At 36.4% G+C, this 22,800-nt stretch overlaps 1 protein-coding gene across 2 annotated transcripts in view; it reads left to right on the top strand.

The window, feature by feature from the left end:
- Positions 1-22,800, top strand: part of Smp_074070.1 (putative transient receptor potential channel 2) — a gene marked incomplete at its 5' end in the record, with an annotated part of 65,690 nt that overhangs the window by 40,248 nt on the left and 2,642 nt on the right. For both annotated transcript variants that reach the window (XM_018798887.1, XM_018798885.1), the window contains one exon: positions 12,486-12,561. In XM_018798887.1, the coding sequence (XP_018650731.1) occupies positions 12,486-12,505 (20 nt within the window). In that variant the 3' untranslated portion in view covers positions 12,506-12,561. The remainder of the gene's footprint in view (positions 1-12,485; positions 12,562-22,800) is intronic.

The following is a 22,800-nucleotide window of genomic DNA, read 5'->3' as shown; positions in this document are numbered from 1 at the left end:
ATATATATATATATATATATATATATATATTAGTTCCAGACAGTATCATGACCTTCCTGCCACAGAACAACGGTGATGTGTGTGTGACTCTATAAATCTATGCTGGAAACAACTGACGATGGGATATTATTCTTGCTCTCCAACATAGTGATTATCGTATATTATCAGATAGTATGCGACATCACTTCACCTTATCATTTTTTTTCATCAAAACGTTGGTCTGAAAATTAATATCGAAACATTCACACACATCAGTGGACGTTAATCAATCTAGTTTGTACGATGTATGAAAACAATAATAATAATGATAATATACAGAATTTTAATAACAGACAATAAATTTATTCTTTACACATAAGTAGCTATAGTAACTCGATAATAATCAGTGTTGACTTCATCTGTCAGTCAGTTAAATATAACATAGAACCTTGCCACATGTGTACATCGGTTCAAGTTACCATACCATATTAGCACAGTTAAAGGAAATTTTCATGGTGAATCCCAGACTAGTACAGGTGGTAACAGTATTTATAGTAATAGAGAAGATTAAACATCAAAGATACGATTCGACAAAACGTAAATCAGTGAAAAAAAGTTAATGTGTGATTTGTAAACTTAGGATCTTAGGGAAGAATGTATCTACATTATTGCGAACGATTTTGAGCCATATTATTCGAAGTCCCTAATATTGGTTACAATAATCACGCTTACCTTGTTTTTCAGTATGAGCAGAAGGATCGAGGGATTCCAGCAGTTCACGATTGTCAAGTAAAGTCAGTAAGACTATGAACTAATCAGAGTCGATACGTACATCACAGCGACAGATATAACAGTTGGCTACCCTGTCACAACAATGCTGACTGACCTAAACTTTCCAGTTATAACAGTGGCGATTCCGGAATACAATAGTATTCGCCTTCTACATACAATAACTTCAGTTCGAAAAGTATCAAGAACGAACCTCTCCAAACCTTACCAGTCTACTTCAAAATGACCAAGCATATTGATCGTCCAATAAACTGATGAATTTAGCGTACAATCATGAAATCTGAATTGAGTAAAATACATCTCTTGGTAGTTCTTAAGAGTACCACTGATGAAAATATAACCGTAGCATCGGTCCATGAAATCATGGTCTGGATGCCTGAGCCGTGTTAATCATGTGCAGACACCTTGGTTTCGATCTGTGAGATAAGTATGATCGTTCGATAGATACTTTACATGGAATTATTCACAGAGTGACCCTCAAATACCCAGGTACGGCCGAGGGTGAGGAGAGTCAGCTCTACGTCTCGAAATGTTCTCACATGGACACGTGCATACAACCGTTGCCAGGGAAGTCCTACTCACTGCCTTCTCGTGGCAGGAGTGTCGTTTACGAAATTTAGAGAACAAAAAGCGAATGTCTGGCCCTTTAACCGGGTTGATGGATATGGATGATCCCCCTAGAGGAGTTGGAAAACCCTGATTCCAAACCAATGGTGCACATGGGCTCCAGGATCCTAAGAAAACAAATGGCCTATGAACCTATTGTTGATCACCAGTTACTATGAGACTGCATCGCCTTACGTTGCCCCGCTGTCTTGTTGATTAGACTTTCAAGTGAAAGGCTCGTGGTGTGTCTCCCGAAGAAAACCACCTGCTTTGGTTTGGGCACTCGTTCAGTATCCCAGCCCTCACACAAATCAAATGATTTATGTGGCGCATTTTTATTTGGTTCCTCCTTGCACCAATGCTTATGTGTTTAAATAAATAAATAATGCTTATTTATACATTAGTTACCTCTCATACCTTTCATTCGTCGATTTCATTTTTGCTGTACCTACACTGATCGGAGAGGGGTCTCGGTATCCCATACCCTATCACGGTCAGAAGTTATCTGTTGTGTATAGTACTGTGTCAATCCCACATGGATTATTCTAGCCTCCGGACATACCAATTAGTTTATTCTTCTTGAGTCACATTTTGACCTTGTCAGTTATTGGCTTACTTACCTTGACTGTTTCCCTTTGAGCGCATAGGTTTCCATCGCTTACCCTATTCATCACATGCCTTAAGCTTATTTTTGTCTGGTTATAAATATTGAGTCATGCTTATTAAATAAAGTTTGCACACTTGCCTTCTCAGGTTTGCTTTTCTGCTCCGTTTTTCTAATTGTCTGTGTTGATTGGCGAGTGTATGAAGTATGTGTATCCAAAATTCATTTGGCCTATTTTATTCCGTTAACGCGAACTAAGTCGATAATTATATACCAGGGTTGGCGGCATATATATTTCGTTAACATCATCGATCGGATTAGAGTTATATCAGCGGGCCAAAGAATATCACTCACAGACTCATGTAACAGGTATACAGCACTATCAAACACTTTCTCCAGAGACTTATCAACAGTTGCATACATGGTAAGAATAAAGAAAAGTGATAAGACAGAACAAGCCCATCTAGCCTATTGCTGGTTTTGGGACAATTAAGAGATGTGGCTGTATTCCTTCACCCTACTTGTTTTGTTTAGTTAGAGGTTTTGCAGATGTTAATCGATCTTTACACGTTTTGCATCAAACAATGCTAAGGCAAATTCCTGTCTAATTAATTTAAGAAGTCTGTGATAGTGTTTGAACAGTTAACTCCATGGTCGAAGAATGACTAGTGGGCTTACTACCTAACCGAAACATAGCCTGCCCCTCATGGAATCAGTCATTCTTGTATTTTGTGCGGAATAGCAAAAGCCAATAATTTGGGTGTAACTTTAAAACATACTTGTACCCAAACCGTTTTTACATGTGTTATATTTGCCGTTTTTGTAAGTGTTTATAACGATCTCTCCGATTTAGAGTGATTGCACACTTTATAAACAACCTAGCTTATTCTTAGAGCATGATGTCTCTCTCACTTTTGAAAATTATGGTGGATAGTCTGTCCTTACTAAGTAGGTAGCGTCTATGTATTTGAAATTCGCTTGGTGCTTTGTTTTGTGATTCAGTACACATTGGTTATTAAAAACAGAACTGGTTGGTCGAAGTTGTTATTGCTGTGAGCCAACTAATTTTTCTTTCGAAATGACCTACTTATTGTTCAATTAATCCTTCAAGATTGACAACATGCGTACCACCAACCTCAAAAATTATTTTGTTAACACTATGCTTCCCTCTAAACATCCCAAATATTTTGTTCCACTTCACTCATTTGATTTCCTCTCCTCGGTTCATGTCAGTCCTGTTAACCATAATTTCTATGCATACTGCTTTCCTTTGTCGGTGTTTTTATAATGTTCTTTTTTTCTCGAATCATATTTTCTATACCCAGTTTTTTTACTATCACTGATACTGTTACTACCTCTACTACTCAGGCATTTACCTTGATAATCTCATCTCTCTGCTTTGATATGGTGTGATAAGAGCTGGAACCGATGCATCCATGTTTAATGTTCTACGTTGCTTATGCTTAACTAACTAATCTACTGTCTGTTCATCTATGTGTATACTCATATGACATATAATTATCCCCTGGATATGTTTTGTCTTATAAAAAGATTCAACAGCTGACCCCTTGTCAGGCGCTAATATTCACTCAACCTGGATTTATGGTTGTAATTGAAATAAAGCGTACTAAAATATCTAACTTTACCATCACTCTTCCATGAAATGCTTCAACATTAAGTAATTTTCATTAGTATATTGTTATTTATAACATGTTATTTGTGTTTGTTCTACTTACATTCTATTGGTTTACCGTTTTGTAACTATGCCGCGCTATGCTACTACCTTGATTATTTATGTCTATTTGAACCATTGTCTCTACATCACTTTCAGCCAGTTACAATCAGGCTTAAAATGTCCATTATTTAGTCCACTCTTTGATCACGTGTCTAATCTGTGAAAAATATGTAGACCAAACTAAATTTGGGACAATGTCTATAGAGAACAAAAACAAGTGTGTTACTACGATTGTTATCATCATTATAATGATTAACTATTAATTAATTTGAACTTGATCGCTGATCTAGTTTTTTAGCTGCTCAGGTATTATTTTGTGGTGAGGTTTGTATGTATATGAAGAAGGTTTTCGTCACAGACTAACATTAACTGTTTTAAGTTATTGCCAACGTTTTCGATCTTCAACAAATGTAGTGTATCCAGCGCTTCCAACCATTTTATCGTTCATCTAGTGAGTGAATTAGTGTCTGCATTGAAGTCTAATTTTCACTTCAAGTTTCATTTCAGTTATTTAGAGTTATTCTCAACTTTTTGTTATGAACACATCAATGGTAGCAAAATCTGAAATTCCCGATGAAAAACACATAGTCAAAGGTTATGTCTTAAAATTAAACTCTTGTTTACAATAGATTCATCCACTAGTCCAACAAAAAATAACCGAAAAATGAGTATGAAAAATCAGGAATACATTGTGTCTGAACAGCTGTTTCACCCTAGTTTGGACTTCCTTTACAATCTTTACATATTATCCTCTACACATGTTCGGACTTAATACTCTTTCCGGTGTAGTGGTGTGCACAAAATGAGCTGTTCAGCTAATATTCAATCCAATATATCTTTTGATCAACTATTCTGTATAAAATTGTCGATTGTCTCATTTTTAAGTTGTATAAATTCCATAAGGCATTTAGTCCTAACCACTTGGCACATTCCACTCTTTTATTATAGTTCAATCAGATTAGAGCTTAGTAAACTGGAATTTGTGCGTACACAATTGTTTTAATAAATTTCGATATGTTTTCTTTATTGTTTTTTACACTCAGTTTACAAACCATACGTATACAGTGAAACGAAAATTATTTTATTGGTACTGTTAAAATCAACTTCAATACTTACCAAGTGTTTGTAGCTTCTCGTTGTTAATGTTATGTACTGCGATTGAGCATTACCAGGAAAGTCTTACTCACTGACTTCTGGCGGCGAGTCTTGTCTACGAACTTGAGAGAATAAAAAGTGAATGTTCGGTGATTCCAACTGTGTTGGTGAGTACGGAAGATCCACCCAAGGGAGTTGGAAAACCCTGATTCCAGATCATTGGTGGATATAGGCTCCAGGTTCTTGAAGACAAAAAAATATATGAACCTGTTGTCGGTCACCGGTTACCATGTGACTGCATCTCCTAAATTTTTTCTCTGCCCTTTGTGGACTAGACCTGTAGGTCAAAGGATCGGAGAGTGATCCCTAAGAAAACCATGTGCTTCAGTTTAGGTGACCAGGCAGTATCTCAGTCCATACTCAAATTCATTGACAGTGGCTGGAAAACCCTTAGGTTGCTCATATTAGGACAAAGCATCAATCCATGTAGTCAGCTACAGTTAAGTACAATCAAAATAAACATATACGTTTGGCTGTTGTGATTGACGGTTTTTTGGTGCTAGAACAAGTTAGCAGGGAAAAGCATTATGATAAATAACCGGAAACGAACTTCTATTTCTGTGATGTATTCGTCTTACTATCCGCCACATATTGAATATTTCATAATATTGAACTTATATCTTTTTTATCTCTTCATCTATCTTTTGTGGTCCTTCTTTTAATTATTTTTTGCTTCTTCCAAGTCTTTTCTCTTACACTTCTAGAAACTATAGTGACTCAACCTAGCCCCCAAATGCCCTGGTACGGCTGAGAGTGGGGAGAGTCCACTCTCCCTCTCGAAATGCTCTCACATGGCCAGCGAATATATAGCCTCTGCCAGGGAAGTCCTACTCACTGCCTTCTCGTGGCGGGGGTGTTGTTTACGAAAGTGAGAGGACGAAAAGCGAATGTTCGGCGCTTTAACCGTGTTGGTGGACACGGAGGGTCCACCTAGGGGAGTTGGAAAACCCTGATTCCAAACCAATGGTGCACATGGCCTAGCTCCAGTATCCTGATGGAACGAATGGCGAACGAACCTGCTGTTGGTCACGGGCTACCATGGGACTGCATCTCCTCACGATGCTCCACTGCCTTGTGGATCAGACCTTTAGGTCAAAGGCTCGGGGTGTGGTTTCCTAAGAAAACCACCTGCTTCGGTTTGGGCACCCGGGCAGTATCACAGCCCACACACAAATAAATGAAATTATGAATTCTATTGACGATACTATTCTCGCTCATATTAGAAGCAAGACAATTTACACTATTATTATTATTATTATTACCATTATTATTACTATTATTATTATTATTATCACTATTATTATTACTATTATTTACTACGTCGCTTTTTCACTCCCTTTATTCCCAAATTGTGTATCCTTCCTTTCCAACTTATGCAGTAACTCGCCCATGGTGGAAACTCTGTCCTATCTAAACGATCTCCAGTCACTGTCTGGTTGAAAGTGAATGCTTCCACCGATTACGAATACTGAAGCAGTCTTTCTGAAACCACGTACGCCGTTCAAGCTGGCTTCCTTCAACGTTCGCACACTAATGCAGATCGGACAACAGATGGGGCTGGCTATGTCTTTAGAAAGTCTTAATATTGATGTTTGCTGTCTATCCGAGACCCGTATTCAAGACTCTAGTGAAGTACTACAAATTCATTCTCCATCTGTCACTTCGAAAAGCTTGTTTCACGTGCGCTTATCCGGGGACTCTGTGGCATCTTCGTCTGGTCTTGCAGGCGTTGGTGTTGCACTAAGCGCTAGAGCTGAGACAGCACTAATCGATTGGATCCCCATTAACAGTCGGTTATGTGCTGTTAGATTAGAAAGTTCCATCAAAGTGAGAAGAAACCGGCGTGAGAAACGGTATCTTTTCGTCATCTCCGCCTATGCCTCGACAGATTGCAGCCCGGATGCAATCAAGGATGAGTTTTACCACCAGTTAACAGTTCTTCTCCAGAAAGCGCGTTCGACAGATATTGTAGTATTAGCCGGAGACTTGAATGCTCAGGTCGGGCGTCTAGGCACAGAAGAGAGTCGTTTAGGTGGCCGATGGGGACTTGTTGGTCGCAGGACAGATAACGGGGACCGTTTGCTGCAACAGTGCACAGACCACAACCTGTTTCTGGCTAGCACTAACTTCCGGCACAATCATCGCCGGTGTGCCACCTGGAGTCCTCCCTCTGCATCTCAAGCCTGGACTCAGATTGATCACATCGCGATCAGCTACCGCTGGCGTGGTTGTGTACAAGACTGCCGATCCTTTTGGAGTACCTATCTGGAGTCTGATCATGCCCTGGTCTGCGCCAATCTCACCTTACTTTTCAGTGGCCGAAGGATTGACCACCACCAACGGATCGATGTTAGTAAACTGTCTGCAACTTCTGTTGCAAGTAAGTATCGAGCGGAGCTAGCCTCTAGGCTAGCTACCATCCCATCGAAAAGTATAGATGAGCATTGGTTGCATCTTCACGACGCCATGAAGATGGCGAGTAAAGCCGCTTGCGGCCTCGCGAAACGTCCCGCTTACAAGCACTGGGTTTCTTCTGGCTCCTTACAACTGATGGAAGCCCGTCGGTCTACTCCGGGTGACCGTGAGTTTGACCACAAACGAAGGCTGTTACGTAGTGAAATCGGGCAAAGCTTGCGTAAGGACCGAGAAGCCTGGTGGTCGGAGCGTGCTAATGAGATGGAAGCAGCAGCTGCATCTGGTAACTGCAGTAAGCTCTTCCAACTCATCCGAGCCACTGGCAACAAGAAGTCTGGTGTGAGTGAAACAGTCTGCGAGGATGACGGGATGCCAATCACTAACATCTCTCGACGTCTTGGACGATGGGCGGAATTTTTCGAAGGGCAGTTCAACTGGCCTTCTGCTCCGGCAACATCAACCAGTTTGTCCTGCCCCCCATGGCCGGTGACGACTGATCCACCAAACGAGGCGGAAGTCCGCAAGGAACTCCAACTCTTGAAGCGCTACAAATCACCGGGCCCAGATGACTTACCTCCAGCTCTTTTTAAAGACGGTGGTGACTTTCTGACTAAGGAATTGACTATGTTGTTTACAAGGGTTTGGGAGTCAGAAAGTGTTCCAACATCATGGAATGAGTCGATAGTCGTCCCTATCTTTAAATAGGGTTCACGTTGTTCCTGTAATAACTATCGGGGGATAAGTCTACTTCCGATTGCGTCCAAACTATTGGCTCCTGTCATTCTTCGTAAGTTGTTTAAAACCCGAGAACGATTGACTCGCGAGGAGCAGGCTGGTTTTCGTTCTGGTCGAGGAGGCATTGATCACGTCTTCACCCTCCGCCAAATGTTAGAACACCGTCATACTTATCGCAGGCCAACAATCGTAGTGTTTCTTGATATCAGGGCTGCCTTCGATTCGTTGGACAGGACTGTTCTCTGGGATTGTCTATTGAAGAAGGGTAAGCCTGAGAAGTTCATTAACATCTTAAAGGCCCTGTATACGAACACCTCAGGCAGAGTGAGGGCATACAACCACCTTTCTCTCTTGTTCCATTCGAGCAGTGGGGTTAGGCAGGGTTGCCCGATCTCACCATTCCTCTTCAACTTTGCCATCGACGACATCCTGGAAACAGCTCTGATGGATGTAAGTAATGGCGGTGTGGATATGTTGCCTGGAGAAAGACTTCTCGACCTCGAGTATGCGGATGATATTGTCTTACTGTGCGATAATGCCCAAGGCATGCAATCCGCACTTAATCAGTTGGCAATCAGTGTCCGCACGTACGGCATGTGCTTTGCACCCTCCAAGTGCAAAGTACTCCTACAAGACTGGCAGGATTCTCATCCTGTACTCACCCTGGATGGTGAGCAGATTGAAGTAGTTGAGAAGTTTGTGTATCTAGGTAGCTACATAAGTGCTGGTGGTGGCGTGAGTGATGAGATTGATGCACGTATAATGAAAGCCAGAGCGGCTTATGCCAATCTGGGCCATCTTTGGCGCCTTCGTGATGTTAGTCTGGCTGTAAAAGGTCGGATTTACAACGCGTCGGTGAGAGCAGTTTTGCTCTATGCTTGTGAAACCTGGCCTCTCCGAGTTGAGGATGTTAGACGTCTCTCTGTGTTCGATCATCGTTGTCTCCGAAGGATTGCTGACATCCAGCGGCAACACCATGTTAGTAATGCAGAGGCTCGGCATCGTGTGTTCGGGCGCCGAGACGATAATTCAATTGGTGTCACCATCTTGAAACACCGACTTCGGTGGCTTGGACATGTTTTACGAATGTCGTCCCAGAGACTTCCACGTCGTGCATTATTTGCCGACTCTGGGAGTGGTTGGAAAAAGCGGAGAGGAGGTCAGTGTATGACATGGTGTCGTGGTATGAAAGAAAGCTGCAAAGGACTGGCTTCTGTTGGTCCTTCACGACTCCCTGGCTGGGGTCCGAGAGATGGTGCAACACAGTGGCTAGAGACGTTATCAGATATGGCTTAGAATAGAAGCCAGTGGCGATCCTGCTGTAACCTTCTTTTACTTTCTACATAAAGAGTGGTTCTAACTTTCTTAACTGAAAGAGTCTTCTGGTTGTACATTTTAGTCCGCCTTATCTTTTCATCCCTTCTCTTCCTACTTTTATTATTTTGTGTGGCGCATATGTATCTGGTGCCCTTTTGTACCAATATATATGTGTTTAAATTAATAAATCTACTGATTTAATTTATACTTCGTTTTAAACTTATACGTTTTGACATTTTGCAACAAATCCAGTACGCTTAATTGGTGATATTACCGTGATTAAATTACACTAAGCTGTAGCCAGTAATAATGAGAATAGTAGGATTTACTTCATTCGGTACGGAAATTCACAGGAATTTTATCGATCTACACCACTTTAGCACTTACTAAATATTCATTTGTCTATCAAGTAAGTGAACATGCTACTCACTGTCTGTGAAAAATGGCATATCAAAGCAGAAAATTTAAGTAAGCTGCAAGTATTCAATCAATAGGTTCAATAGATTAGAATTTTTTGTGTAATGATTCTATAACATGTGAACTGCATACTTTATGCCTCCAGTTTGCATGTTATTACCATTACCATTATTGTTGTTATTACAACGTGTAATAAGCATGAACACTCGTCAGATATCATAAAATCATGTTGATTTCCTTATAAAAATGCTGTTTTCCAAAATTTGGAGTAGCATTTTTTTGAGGAGGAGTGGTATAGACGTAAGTTGTTTGTAAGTGTCTGTATTTATGGTAAATAATGAAATAAATATGATTGAAATATGTCGAAAATGGTGTGGTTTACAACTAATAATGACGATATTTATAATTGATTAGTCACTTAGTATTGACCAATATTATGCATATCGTCGTTCTTAGCACTAATTGAATTCTGTCAGCCAAACTAGTGTGGCGATTAGTCTAAATTACTCGACACCGTGTACACTATGTTGAGATGTAAGGCGGTGAGTGGTTGGAGGTAGTTGACAGGATACCCTGGAACACCTGGGTTTCGCGCCATTTGACACTCGTCAACAAGGTCGGATTGTAATTATGTGAGAACTGATGCTCTCTGGCGAACTCGCTCCAGTTGAACCTAGCTTCATGGTCAGAGACGTTACCACCGACTTATTTGTGCCACCATCGATCTTTTATAGGATGTTCACAGTTTCTTGTCGACTCTACTTCCAGCCACCTTACGAAAATAATATTAATAGTGTGGCGTTGGAGATACGAGCTAATTTCTAATATATTAACTGATGCATAGTTTTTATAATATTTTTGTATCCAGTTTGTAACTGTAAACTATTTTTGATTCATATAATCAATAATTATTTCAGTTTTCGTCCCCAAATCAAAAACAACAATCACGAATGAGTACAACTCAAAATAGTTGACTTTAAAAAAAATCATTTCAAATCTTCTCGTAAAGCTGCTTTCAGATTGATTGATTGATTGACTAATCAATCGTTTGATTAAATGTGCTGAAATCAGAGTTTGGAGCGTATTCACACTACATCCGTAGAACTGAACTGAATAAGCTTTAAAGACAAAAGCGAGGCAATTATTTAATTTAAATACGATGCATTATCAAAAAATATAGGTGTAATAAATATAAAGATATTTCGGTCAATCAACAATTTCTTGTCTCTTTTATCCTCTAAAAGTGTCAATCAACCAATCATAAAACTTGTCACTCTTTTTCATTTTGAAACTGTCCCATTTGAGATCTATGAATATTTGTATGTTCTGGCTTTTCTAAGCCTTATTTACTAAACATCACAGAAGAATAAAAGAAATGTTGTTTTAGTACGATATACCACTATAATGTAACAACTGATGACCGTGATTATATCACCATTAGATTAGAATACTCGATTGATAAGCTACATTCAGACTAGACCATGTTATACTAGATGCATGATTTATGGCCCACAGTTACGGAAGCAGACTATACTCTATCTAGCACAGTTACTGGCAGTCTAAACTCAGTGAGTTCAGGGTAGAAATCAATAACAGGCAAACAACCATTTAAAAAACATTCAGTAAGTTGAGTTTCTGTCTGTCCAATCTCGGCAGTAAGAACCTCTTACTTTCACCATTCACACATCATTTATATCATAGCACAAATCAAAGTCGTGAAGGGTTGTGACCACATTAATTACACAGGATACTTTATTCTCCATTCGTATTTTTGGATTATTTGTCTCAAGCACTGGGTAACTAATATTTTATTTCATCGCCTGTAATACATGGGTTATGATGATTTTGAATCATTGTTACTCATAAAATTATAAAGTATTCGTCACTGTTTCACTTGTAAGGATTTGGATTTTTCCATTGTTGACATTATGGGCTGGAATTGATCAGTATCTCTTAGTATATAGGTATCTCGTGCGTGCGATCTCGACAGATATAAGTAGTATATATCAATCGAAAGTGAAATGTCTGGTGGCAGAAGGTTAGGAAGATCAAATAAAAGAGAACGTAAATAGAAAATGATTGGTGTGGAAACGAAAGAACAACGAAGTCTGAGACGAATGATTGACATTTTTCAAATGAAGTATTTACTGTATGGTTCTCAGATTTTACTAAGATGTTCCGTGATTTTGTATTCAAATATATTCGATTGTCTCCACTTGTGTTCTTGTTCATTACATTACGAAGCATTCTAGGCAGTTTTTGAAAATCAACAGTGGGGTCCAGGTCCGTGCAGCTGTCGAATAACAAATCTGGTGAAATTAATGTCCTGGATCTCCCTACTAACCGCTCTTATAAATTTTATTCACCATTATATTCTTTTTAACTAGTAGATTGGGATTCAAAATACGTCAGTGTTCCCTGTTAGGGTTGATAGTCTTCATCAGCATGTCACTTAAAATCGGTATTTCTTGATAATTCTTTTCAACTACCTAGTATTGTTCCAGTATTAGAATAAATACTAAAGTATTAGAAAAGTATAAGTGGTACAACAATATCTATCCATTCTCAATTTAATTAACATCTGAAATCCAAAATGTTATGATTGACTGCAATCATCTAGTCCAATCATTTTTATCCAGCCCATAATTAAATATTTATTTTCATGAAAAAATATTCTACAAATTTTGTAATTAATGTTTTTTTCTGCCTTCTTGACTCTTTTTGTGGTGATAGAACACTGCATCAGTACATGAGTAATGAAGTCCAATACGTTATAACAAGGTCCGCTTGGGATGTCGAGTTTGATAATGTAAGTCTATGTCCCTGCTTGTTGTTTATCGCAATTCAAATTAGTCATAAGAAAAAAGTGTATATCCATCAAAATTAATTGCATATTTATTTTATCATTTGTATAGTGGGGTTGGAGAAATTAGTGAATGTTATAGTTTACACCATGAACTGTCCTTAATTAGATAATCATTGAGGAGTAAGATGCACTGGATAGTTGTTTCATTCTAGTATATCATTTTATGCAGTGACATTGCATACCCTGCCCACATGAGGGGTTAGGCCTAGGACCCTCAAGTCTATTGATGAACGTTTAAGCTTTAGATCATCCCATGGTCTATATATTTAACTTCGATCAATTTGCGATAATATGCAATCATCTTTCAGTGTCGTTGGTGGGTAACTAACTGCTCAGTAATCAACTAATGGGAATGTCTCATTTCCACAGGAAAGGCCTAAACAACTCAGTGGTAACATCTCAAACTGTGAAACTGGATGATCCAGGTTTGGATCCATTCGTAGGTTTCAGTTACCTGCAAATTGCGGGGACACCTTACTGACTATTGGTAACTAGCATGAAACCTTGGCTTAGGGTTTCCTGCTGACTTCCAACTAACATCAAAATGTAAGTATAATGAAATGAAAGATAGATAATAATCATATGCTCACTAGTGACTAGCTTTGAGAGGGAATTTTCGGAGTTCTAGTGAGAAACCGTGACGATTGAAGTTCAACCGTGTCGGTCTTGAATCATTTACCCACCGAATACAATGGAAAATCGTCACTCAATATTGTAGATTGATTGAAATTAGAAATTAACACCGTTGCATAATGGCTCAGTGAACTAAAGTTTAAGTGTTCTCGCGCGAGACCGAAGGTCTTGGATACAATTCCCACTTACGGGATCGTCAGTATGCACTGCTGAGTAGTTCTATACTAAGACGAAACAGTTGTTCAATGCTTCTATGTTCCCAGTGGCGGTCTAACCTAAAGTTGTTCATGGTCTCAATGAAACTTAAGAATCTTCACTACTTTATACTGATAGATAATAATAGTAATTAGCTGACTAGTAAACATATATATATATATATATATATATATATATATATATATATATATATGGAATTCACCTTGTGGTCTGTTTTTTATTATGAATTTAATAATTAAGGTCATTACACTTGATTCAACTCATTTTTGTGCATGGTTAAATCATCATTAGTGTTATAAACATAAATAAATACCATCTAATCGGATCGAATAAGTAAATAGCCTTTTTAATCCTATCTATAAAATTTTGGTAATGAACAAAGTGTTTGGTGCGTATTATCACTGATATTATTGCCAGCGTTACTACCATCCGATATATATATATATATGATGTACTCTTTATTTGATTCCACCATTACTAAGCCAACTTTTTTTGGTAAACAGTTTTATTTACTTAACGCGTAAATCGTAGCATTGCAACACGAATTTTTTAGTTTTTCAAGATAATTTATTATCAACTAGAGAATTATTGAAGAGCATAGAGTATTGTACTGTAGACTCCTGTGAACGTCCATACTTTCAGACTTTAGTAAGTTCGTAATATATGCAGCAGAATTTCATCCAGTGTTGTCGATCATTTCTGTTTGACGGTAATCCTTGGTCGTTAGTGGTTTTTCACTGAGTACCGGTCTGTGATAATGATGACAACTAACTTCAAATTGAAAATTCTTCAAAATCTCAATTTCGTGATGATAATAATAATAAAACCTTTGAACTTGTGTAGACAGTTGAAGTTAACACATTGTAATAATGGAATCGGGATTCAGTAACACATGTACGCAACCTCAGTCAAAACTTCACAACCCTCCTCCTTCAAATAGAGTTGATTAGTCAGTGCTTCTTATTAGAACTCCAAAAAAGTCTCTTGAAGTTAATTATTAGTGAGCACATTATTCTCATTACGATTACTAAAATAAAGTTTTAATGGTTCTCCAGCTGATTTCAGTTTATTATAAAATCAATGAATTTATATTTTAGCGACGAGCTAATCATACTTGAGTTAGCTAGTCTTCGATTTATACACGAAATTCAAAATGCAGTGACAGTTTGTACGCTATAAAAAACCTAGTAGAAGGTATCTTCATTCAATGCTCGAAACTCTTGAAATCAATAAGAAATTTATCTGTTGTGCAGCCATACAGTGAATTAGACATTATGTACTGTCTAATCCAATTGTAAAGGAAGCTTAGTATTATAAATCCGTTCTCTTATGGTTGTTCTAATTTCATAACTAAACGCTTTCATTATTAACATAGTGACTAATATAAACCTTGGTATCGTATGAACTACTTGAAATGTCGGAAATTATACTGGTAGGTGTTTTGTTGTTGTCATGGTTACTTCTTCTCTGTCTTTTTAAACCATACTCTCAATGTTCAGTCTTTATAAACATCATTTCTGATAGGTTGTTTAAATTCTTTTGCTATTCATCTGATTGTATTAATGTGGTACAACTTAGACTAGCAAACATATGCCAGGTTATAATTTGTTCATTCCTGACTCAATAATGTTGTCTAATGGCTTGACTTTACAGAAGTTTCAGGGAGTATTCACACGAATTTTGTAGAAATTGTAAGGAAATATATGGTAAAAGTGTTTATAAATTTTGAAAAAATAACTTAAGTATAAACTAATCGTATTGTGAACACTATTTTCTTAATAAAAGCAGTCTACCTTTAAATATAGAAAACTGACTATCAACCTGCGAAAAACTAATAAGCACCTTGAGATCACTAGCTAAATTTGAACATCATCTTACTTTTTCATAAGAAACTCTTGATTCACAAAGTCCATTTTACTCATAGGCTAAAATAAAGTATACAAGCACTCCAGAGTCATCCTTAAGAGTACCCTAAAGTATGTGGTTCCACCATGAATTATAACTTTTGGAATAACTAATATATATATAGTTCCTGAAGTTGAGACTACTTTCCCAATCGACATGATTGATGAATAATTTTTTTATTAGCTAACACTCATTGAGTATGTAAAATCGGACGAATCCAGATAAATAGACAGATAGTTAAGAAGTGATGATTAATATTTCTAAAACAAAATATTTCAGAAATATGAAACGATCAAAGTAACTTTGTTTTATTTTCTTTGTGGAGGGGGACTTATGGAGATTTTTTTATTTCATTATCAACATCAAATAATGTTCTAGGTAAAAAGCCATTGGGAACCAGCAAGCACTGGACGGCTGTCCCGTTCCAGTATAGGACTCCTCTTCAGTATACACCCACGATCATACTATGGGAGGGTCAAACTCAGGACCGTCTTCCTCGTACAGGAACTCATACCCTCTAAACCAATGAACCAGCATCTATTGTCCTAAATTCATAGAGGTTAAGGATTTGTATGTGAGACTGAATGTCCTGGGTTCGATCCCTTGAGATGTGATCGTGGATGTGTATTTCTGAGGAGTACCGTACCAGGACGAAACAATTTCCAAATGCGTCCTGGTTCTTACTGGTTACTTAATTGGGATCAGTCTGTGATGTTAATTACAAAAATAAAAGAAATCGAATCGTTTTCAACAAAAAATTGACAATCATAAATAGTTTTGTCTATCACTGATGAAGGTAGCAACAATCAGACAACCTTGAAACAAAAGTACACATGAAGGAGAAAGATATGGCTAATTCCATGAAAAAGCATAATAGGTCTTATTATTATTGTCTCCTGTCCTATAAACAGTGTTTATTGTTTATTCCTCCTTTAGTTGACTATGAAATTCGTTTTAACTGAAACTTTTACACCATAGCCTTTGGACGTAACAATGAAAAAATCCCAGGTTTAAATACATTGATTTATTGGTTACTGCTTCTTATACAACATATACTTACATATGTCTATTGCCATTCTTGGGACGTAGGCCACGTATACATCACTTACATGTGAACATATTGATTATGTGCAAATCTTCCTTCTCAATGACTAAAGTTAACCAATCAGAAGTCTTGTGAAAATGTTCTGTGTTATGAACAGAAATGATTACTTATTAACACTAGCACCCTAACTGGTTACCTGTTTTACTAAACAACAATCCCTAAACTAATTTTGAATGCATCTGGTTTTAGTGTTCGTTACAACCCATTCAAATTTCAATTGGATAGTGAGTTGGCTAGTAAAGCATAGTTGTAAGTTGAGAAGTTATTCTCTTCAACAGTAAAAAATTTCAGCGATGGTCTCACTGATTATCACCATCTGTTGATAACATTTTTTCACTAGCCTATCAAAAGAAACTATTTTGTTATAATTACTTCTAAGCGCACTAAATTGAACATTCACAAAATCGTTTGCTCTAGTCCCTATTGCTTTGTGAACTGTATGCTATTACTAATACTGTAGTGAACGAAAACTTCAGTACGGAAAAACAATATTTTGTTTAATGCAAAATCACAAAGTGGATCAGTAAAATATGAAAATCATACATTAAATACATCATTTACACATTTTCTTTGCGTTATCCTTTACATACTCCATTATTCCTCTGATTCTGCTGTTATTTCGATTTCTCTCCGACTTCCTTCCTGTTTTCTTGATTGCAATCTTCTGCTGTGAGACATTCCACTTCCGATTGGTTTTACATACTACTTATGTCTGTTAGCGTAAGTAGCATACACCACATACTACTACTGTTGCTTTCTATGTTTACTTATACAATTTATGATACTTGTGTACCATAGTTTGAGTAAGTTAAATAAACTAACTTTCTGACTTGTGTAAAAGGAGGATTTTCAGCATCTACGTTATTTAAAAGAAATTAGATTGCTAGACAAGGCTAAAACAAATACCGAACAAGTTATTTGAAATAATATTTATTATTTAGATTTTGTGCTCCTTCCTAGATATATATATATATATTACATATCACGTGGAAAATACACTGTTTAAAATGGCGATTCTCCAAATACTTATTACGTTGTGTCGTAATTCGGAAGAAAGTGTAAGATTGTCTACTCTTTTAGTTTTCTAAATGTTTTATTGTCTTTATAATGACTTAGTGATTATACCATTTGGCTTTCAACTGCGTTGTCAAATGATGTATTCGAGATTTTTGTTTTCCCTACTGTAGTTTAGGCAGCTGGGTAAAGCAATTTGACCATAGTCCTCATATATATGCAAAAGTACTTTTCAAAGCAGAACACATAAACATACAACTGAATAATAAATGTTTATTGTCTTGGATAAAAATATGGTGTAGAAACGAGCTCATCAAATTCAGGAGAACTACTTTTGAGATTTCGCGCTTCATCTAAGAATGAATGTTTTTAATCTTGTATGATATGTTGCATATAAGAGTATGGTTTTTATTGGCAATATAATTTCAACCACATAATGCTATTTTCTGCGAACATGTCATTGGAGTGTATCTCAACTAACAAGGTGACATAAATATATAAAATGAAAGTTAGAACTTGAAATGAAATCCTGAATGAAAATTATACTTTTATCTGAAGTGTTAACTTACTAAATGAACGGGAAAATGTTAGATATTGCAAACATGTTGAGCATTGCAAAGCATCTGCGCTACAAATTCACAAACATATTTGTTTATCTCTCAGGACTTGTAATACGCTATAGAAATGTGTTTGTACGATGCTTATAATGTTCAAAGTTATTTAAAACATTCTTTTTATCGTTATACAGTAAGAATGACAAATGTTAAACGTAGAAATAATTCACTTTGTCTGTAGGAATTTTAGGCAAAATCATTTTATCATCGGTTCACTGAATTAGGTACTCTAAAATAATAAATAGTTTTAACTCTTGACTTTTTCATATCGATCTGATGACAACGATGGCTCCCCTATAATTTCACCTTCATTAATCTTCTATGAATTTATTATTAATACTTTGTTATGTTCAATCGATTAAGATATCACCTCGGACCGATGAACAGAACGAAAGTCAACAATACAACAACAGGACAAGCTAAGCTATTCCACTATCTTCCAGCCTTGCTAACTAGAGAAAGAAGACCAGATTCGGCCAGTCAAATATATAATTCCACACGCAACTCAGAAGAGCGAACGAACAGATACACACACTCACACGTTTATATGCAACATAAAAATGTCCTTGAAGAACGTCACAAAATAGCTTAATAAAAGTAAAAACGAGCCTTCCAGATGGGAAACACAAACTGAAGCTAAAAATGGGCGTTTTTGGCACGAAAACGAGAAGTTCAGATTCCCAATACTAAATTACAGAAATAGTTTTGCCAATTTATCTTTGGAGATTTAGCGTCCTCAGAAGACTTGTAGGCGATGATCAATATTCTATAAAACTGTGGACATAAAAATTCGCAAAGAAATTTTTGGCGTGAACAAATTTGCACTCAGTTTAATGGAATTTTATAGCAATATTTTTACAATATTTAGATCGGAAAACTGATAATTAGTTCTAAGATGTCAATGAAATTCCTAAAACGGCTAAAATCTAACCAGTTACATTACTGCCGTTGTGAAATACTCTTAATTTGTATAGACTTTCTTGCTCATTGTTAAAAAATTGGTTTCGAAATCATGAAATCATTTTAAGAATCGCTCAAGCTTGCCCTGTGCGCTGATCTTGTCTCATCACAATAACAAAACTGTTCTCTAAACTTAAAGTCATCTACCATCAAAAAACATCAGTTACCTCAAAGTTACGGTTACACCTTGCTGACAATTCCTAAGTAGCATAAAACCCAAGTCAAACAGAATTTTCTGTTGACCACCTCCAACCATATCAACATGGTTCAGTTGATGTTAAGTCACTCGGAATAGTCACCACACTGCAATTAGATCGGTAAAATTCAATCAGCATCTACAGTGCTAAACAAATAAGATAGTGGCTACGACCAAAAAACAATCAATTTCACTCACCATTGTAATTGGTCAATCGCTTTATTTCGTTTCGGTTTATGTACTTATCACAGTTGATATTTACGGTAAACACAATTCAGCGTGTTTTTTTGTTTGTGATTCTGCGTAATTCGCACCAATTCCGCTTATTATAATTTGTTTCAATGATCTCATGCATTAACACAATATAGGAGCGTATACGCACACATATTTACAATTGCGTGTCTAAATATTTGGCATTTATGTGGCTTATCTAACCTTGTTTTGTTTACTCCATCCCCTTATATTATTGGGATAAATTGGAGATAATTTTCTAACCGGTTGTCTGTTTGTAATCTCCTCCTTCTGATAATCTTTAGTAATTAGTATTATCGAAAGAAAACATTCCTTTAAGTTGTATAAGTTGTGTATTTTTTTATTTTGATGCAGAACTCTAAAAGACTGGAAAATATGGTTTATGAAGTTACAGTTTACATCATGAATCAAACTTAGACAACTATTTGAAGCTAGGAGATACTAGGAAGTTGTTTCATTGAGGTGCAGAACTTCTGATCAGTGACCAACCACTTATAATAAAGTTTGGGCTCAGGAACTTCAAATTTCGTTGTGGGCACCTAGCCTTTAGCTTATTGAGTCAGAATCTTATGGTTAACATGTCTGAATTCTATCAGTTCATAATGTTGTATAACCAGTTTCCAAATCCATTATTTGGTAATTGCCCCACATTCAACATAAGTGAACTCAACTGATCATGGCTTCTCATTAAAACTTCCGAAATCACCTCTTTAAATTAGTCACTGGCGACACATGGTTATTATTATGCGAATTTGTAGAGATTTTTAATCGTAAATTGATTAAAGTCGGGTATTTGGAACGTTGGATGTCTGCTTAGTGGTCTAAAGATTAGAAGCCAGCTACAAGATCTAAAAGTTCTGATTTTGTTCCTAATGGGATAGTGGGTACGCCCTTGTGAGTAGTTCCATACTAGGTTGAATCTACTATCCAGTACCTTCTAGTTTCCAATGATCACTTTGTAATTCAAGTCACAAAACCCTGATAATCTCCAAAATCCCCTATAACAATAACACTGGATGTTTCGCTGTATTACTGATCTCAAATTGCTTTTCAATGACAGAGTTTCAAATCGTCTACATATACCAACCTTATGGGTGCCAACCATACAATTCAGAATGATAATATTTCAAATAAGAAGTGTAGAGATCTCACCGTAAGTAAATATACAGGAAATGAGAATATTTTGTAATAAGGGGTGTATGTCAAATAGGATCACAGCCAAAAGAAATTTTATCAAGTTCGAACAGCCTATCTTATTTTTCGTGAAGTTATGGATTAGAAAACTACAAACCAATCCCTACTAACTTTTATTCTCAGGCATGACCAATAAAATTTCAATTCATTGAGTTGCACTACTATTAGAACTCCTTCCAGGAAGTAGTGATTCAGTGGTCGAAAGATCCAAATTCTACGTTATAAACTGACCAGCCATTTTCCTTTAAAAAATGGAGATTGAATAATCATCATCTCTACCAATTTTGTACACACAACAACTTACACACTGGCTAAATATAGTTGATTAATATGGTTTTCAGAAATACCAATGTTTGTGGCAACTTCTTGTTCTATCAACACAGTTTATACCATCATATGTAGTTTTCCGTCGTCACCAAACGGGTTTGTTTTTGTTTTAATGTATGTATAATCCAAGGTATAAATTTAACACAGTCTAAGCTTATACACGGAAAAACTCAGTGATATTTGTAGGCAATCCAATTTATCACAATCTTTCGTGGATTAGTCCTGTCCAATTTTCTTTTGATGTCAAACCTACAATTTTAAATTGTCACATAATCAGTTTTATGTAACCAAGTCTATTATTTAATGATATTAACTTGTTTTAACTCTTTTTAAATCATTAAATCCTCAACTTGTGACATATTTGACATTTTTTGATAAGTAATTCATTAATGATATCTGACTTCGAAACGTCCTAGTGTTAATTTGACTTGGTCACATCCATACACACATTCATTCTATCCTTTGTTCTGTTAATTTGAGCAATTTTTTTAATACTTCTAAAAATATAGGTACAAATTCAATGACTTGTTTCTCTTGGTTTCCTAAGCTCGGTCCCTCATTCATGTAATCTAAAATGTTCATCAGTTTGCTTCAGCTATTCCACAAACATTGGAACTCTCTATCTATCTCTTTTGAATTCCCTTTATCATTATTCTTTTTTTAGTCATGAATTGTTTGAAAGTATACGTAGTAGGATGCTTCATAGACTGGTAACTACTTTAGCCTTATCATCTACATACATATATACATACAAACAATACACACTGTTCCAAGTGTCCACCAATCCAGTTCTTTGCCATGAGAAAAATAAATAAATAAACAAATTATTTCCATTTCATATTTCTATATTTTAGTTTTTTTTTGTTGCCCTTAAATTTCAGCTGTTTGTCATTGTTTTTCTTCTACTCTAGTTTTCTCTCGTTATATATTATATACTCATAGAGGGAATATATAAGATTCGTTTAGATATTCATCCATTTACATATGTTGATTAATTAATACATGTTAGACAAGTTAGGGTCAAATGCATTCATTATTAATTTTTAAAAATACAGTTTAATATGTCATTGTCTTTTGTACACTTAACTATCGAAAATTCATATAGAAATAACAGTCTTTGTCTATTGAAACTTTTCTATGATTGGTTGATTCAATGATTTTTTATACTTCTTCTTCGTTGTCTTCTACAATCACTACTTTTCTCATTATATTCTATCCTACATCATAGATTAACTTATCCACCTTACTTTTATAATCGAACAATCCTACAATTGGGATGTATATGTATATGGGCCATGATTGTTATCAGTCTGTTGTCCGTCTAAATCATTAAGTATTGAATTTCATATGTTATTTCGTTATATTAGTTGGGCTTACTTCCTCTCTTTTTACGCTTGACCTAATTGATAATGTCTGAAAAATAGATGATAGCAGCATAGTTCTTAATCATATATACATACACAAATATTTTCTTTGTTTGAGATAAGCAGTAGTTACGAATATGTATAAACCATGTTTTCATTAGCATGGTAAGCAGAGATGGATAGTGGCTAGCATTGGAATCCAGGACGCGCGTTTCGTCCTATTTGGGACTCGTCAGCTGGATGTGCCTGCATCTCACAGTTGATGTTCACTCTGGGACTCGAACCCATTACCCTCACTTCAAACGTCATCGCGTTATCCACTCGACCACTGAGTCCTGATAGCCACTTGCTTGTGCGATGCAGTGAAGTTTAAATTCATTCAGTATTGTTTGTTTGAATCTT

The sequence above is a fragment of the Schistosoma mansoni genome, chromosome 3 (genome assembly GCF_000237925.1).
Source record: "Schistosoma mansoni strain Puerto Rico chromosome 3, complete genome".
Classification (NCBI taxonomy): Eukaryota; Metazoa; Platyhelminthes; class Trematoda; order Strigeidida; family Schistosomatidae; genus Schistosoma; species Schistosoma mansoni.
This window is presented reverse-complemented; position numbering and strand designations above follow the sequence as displayed.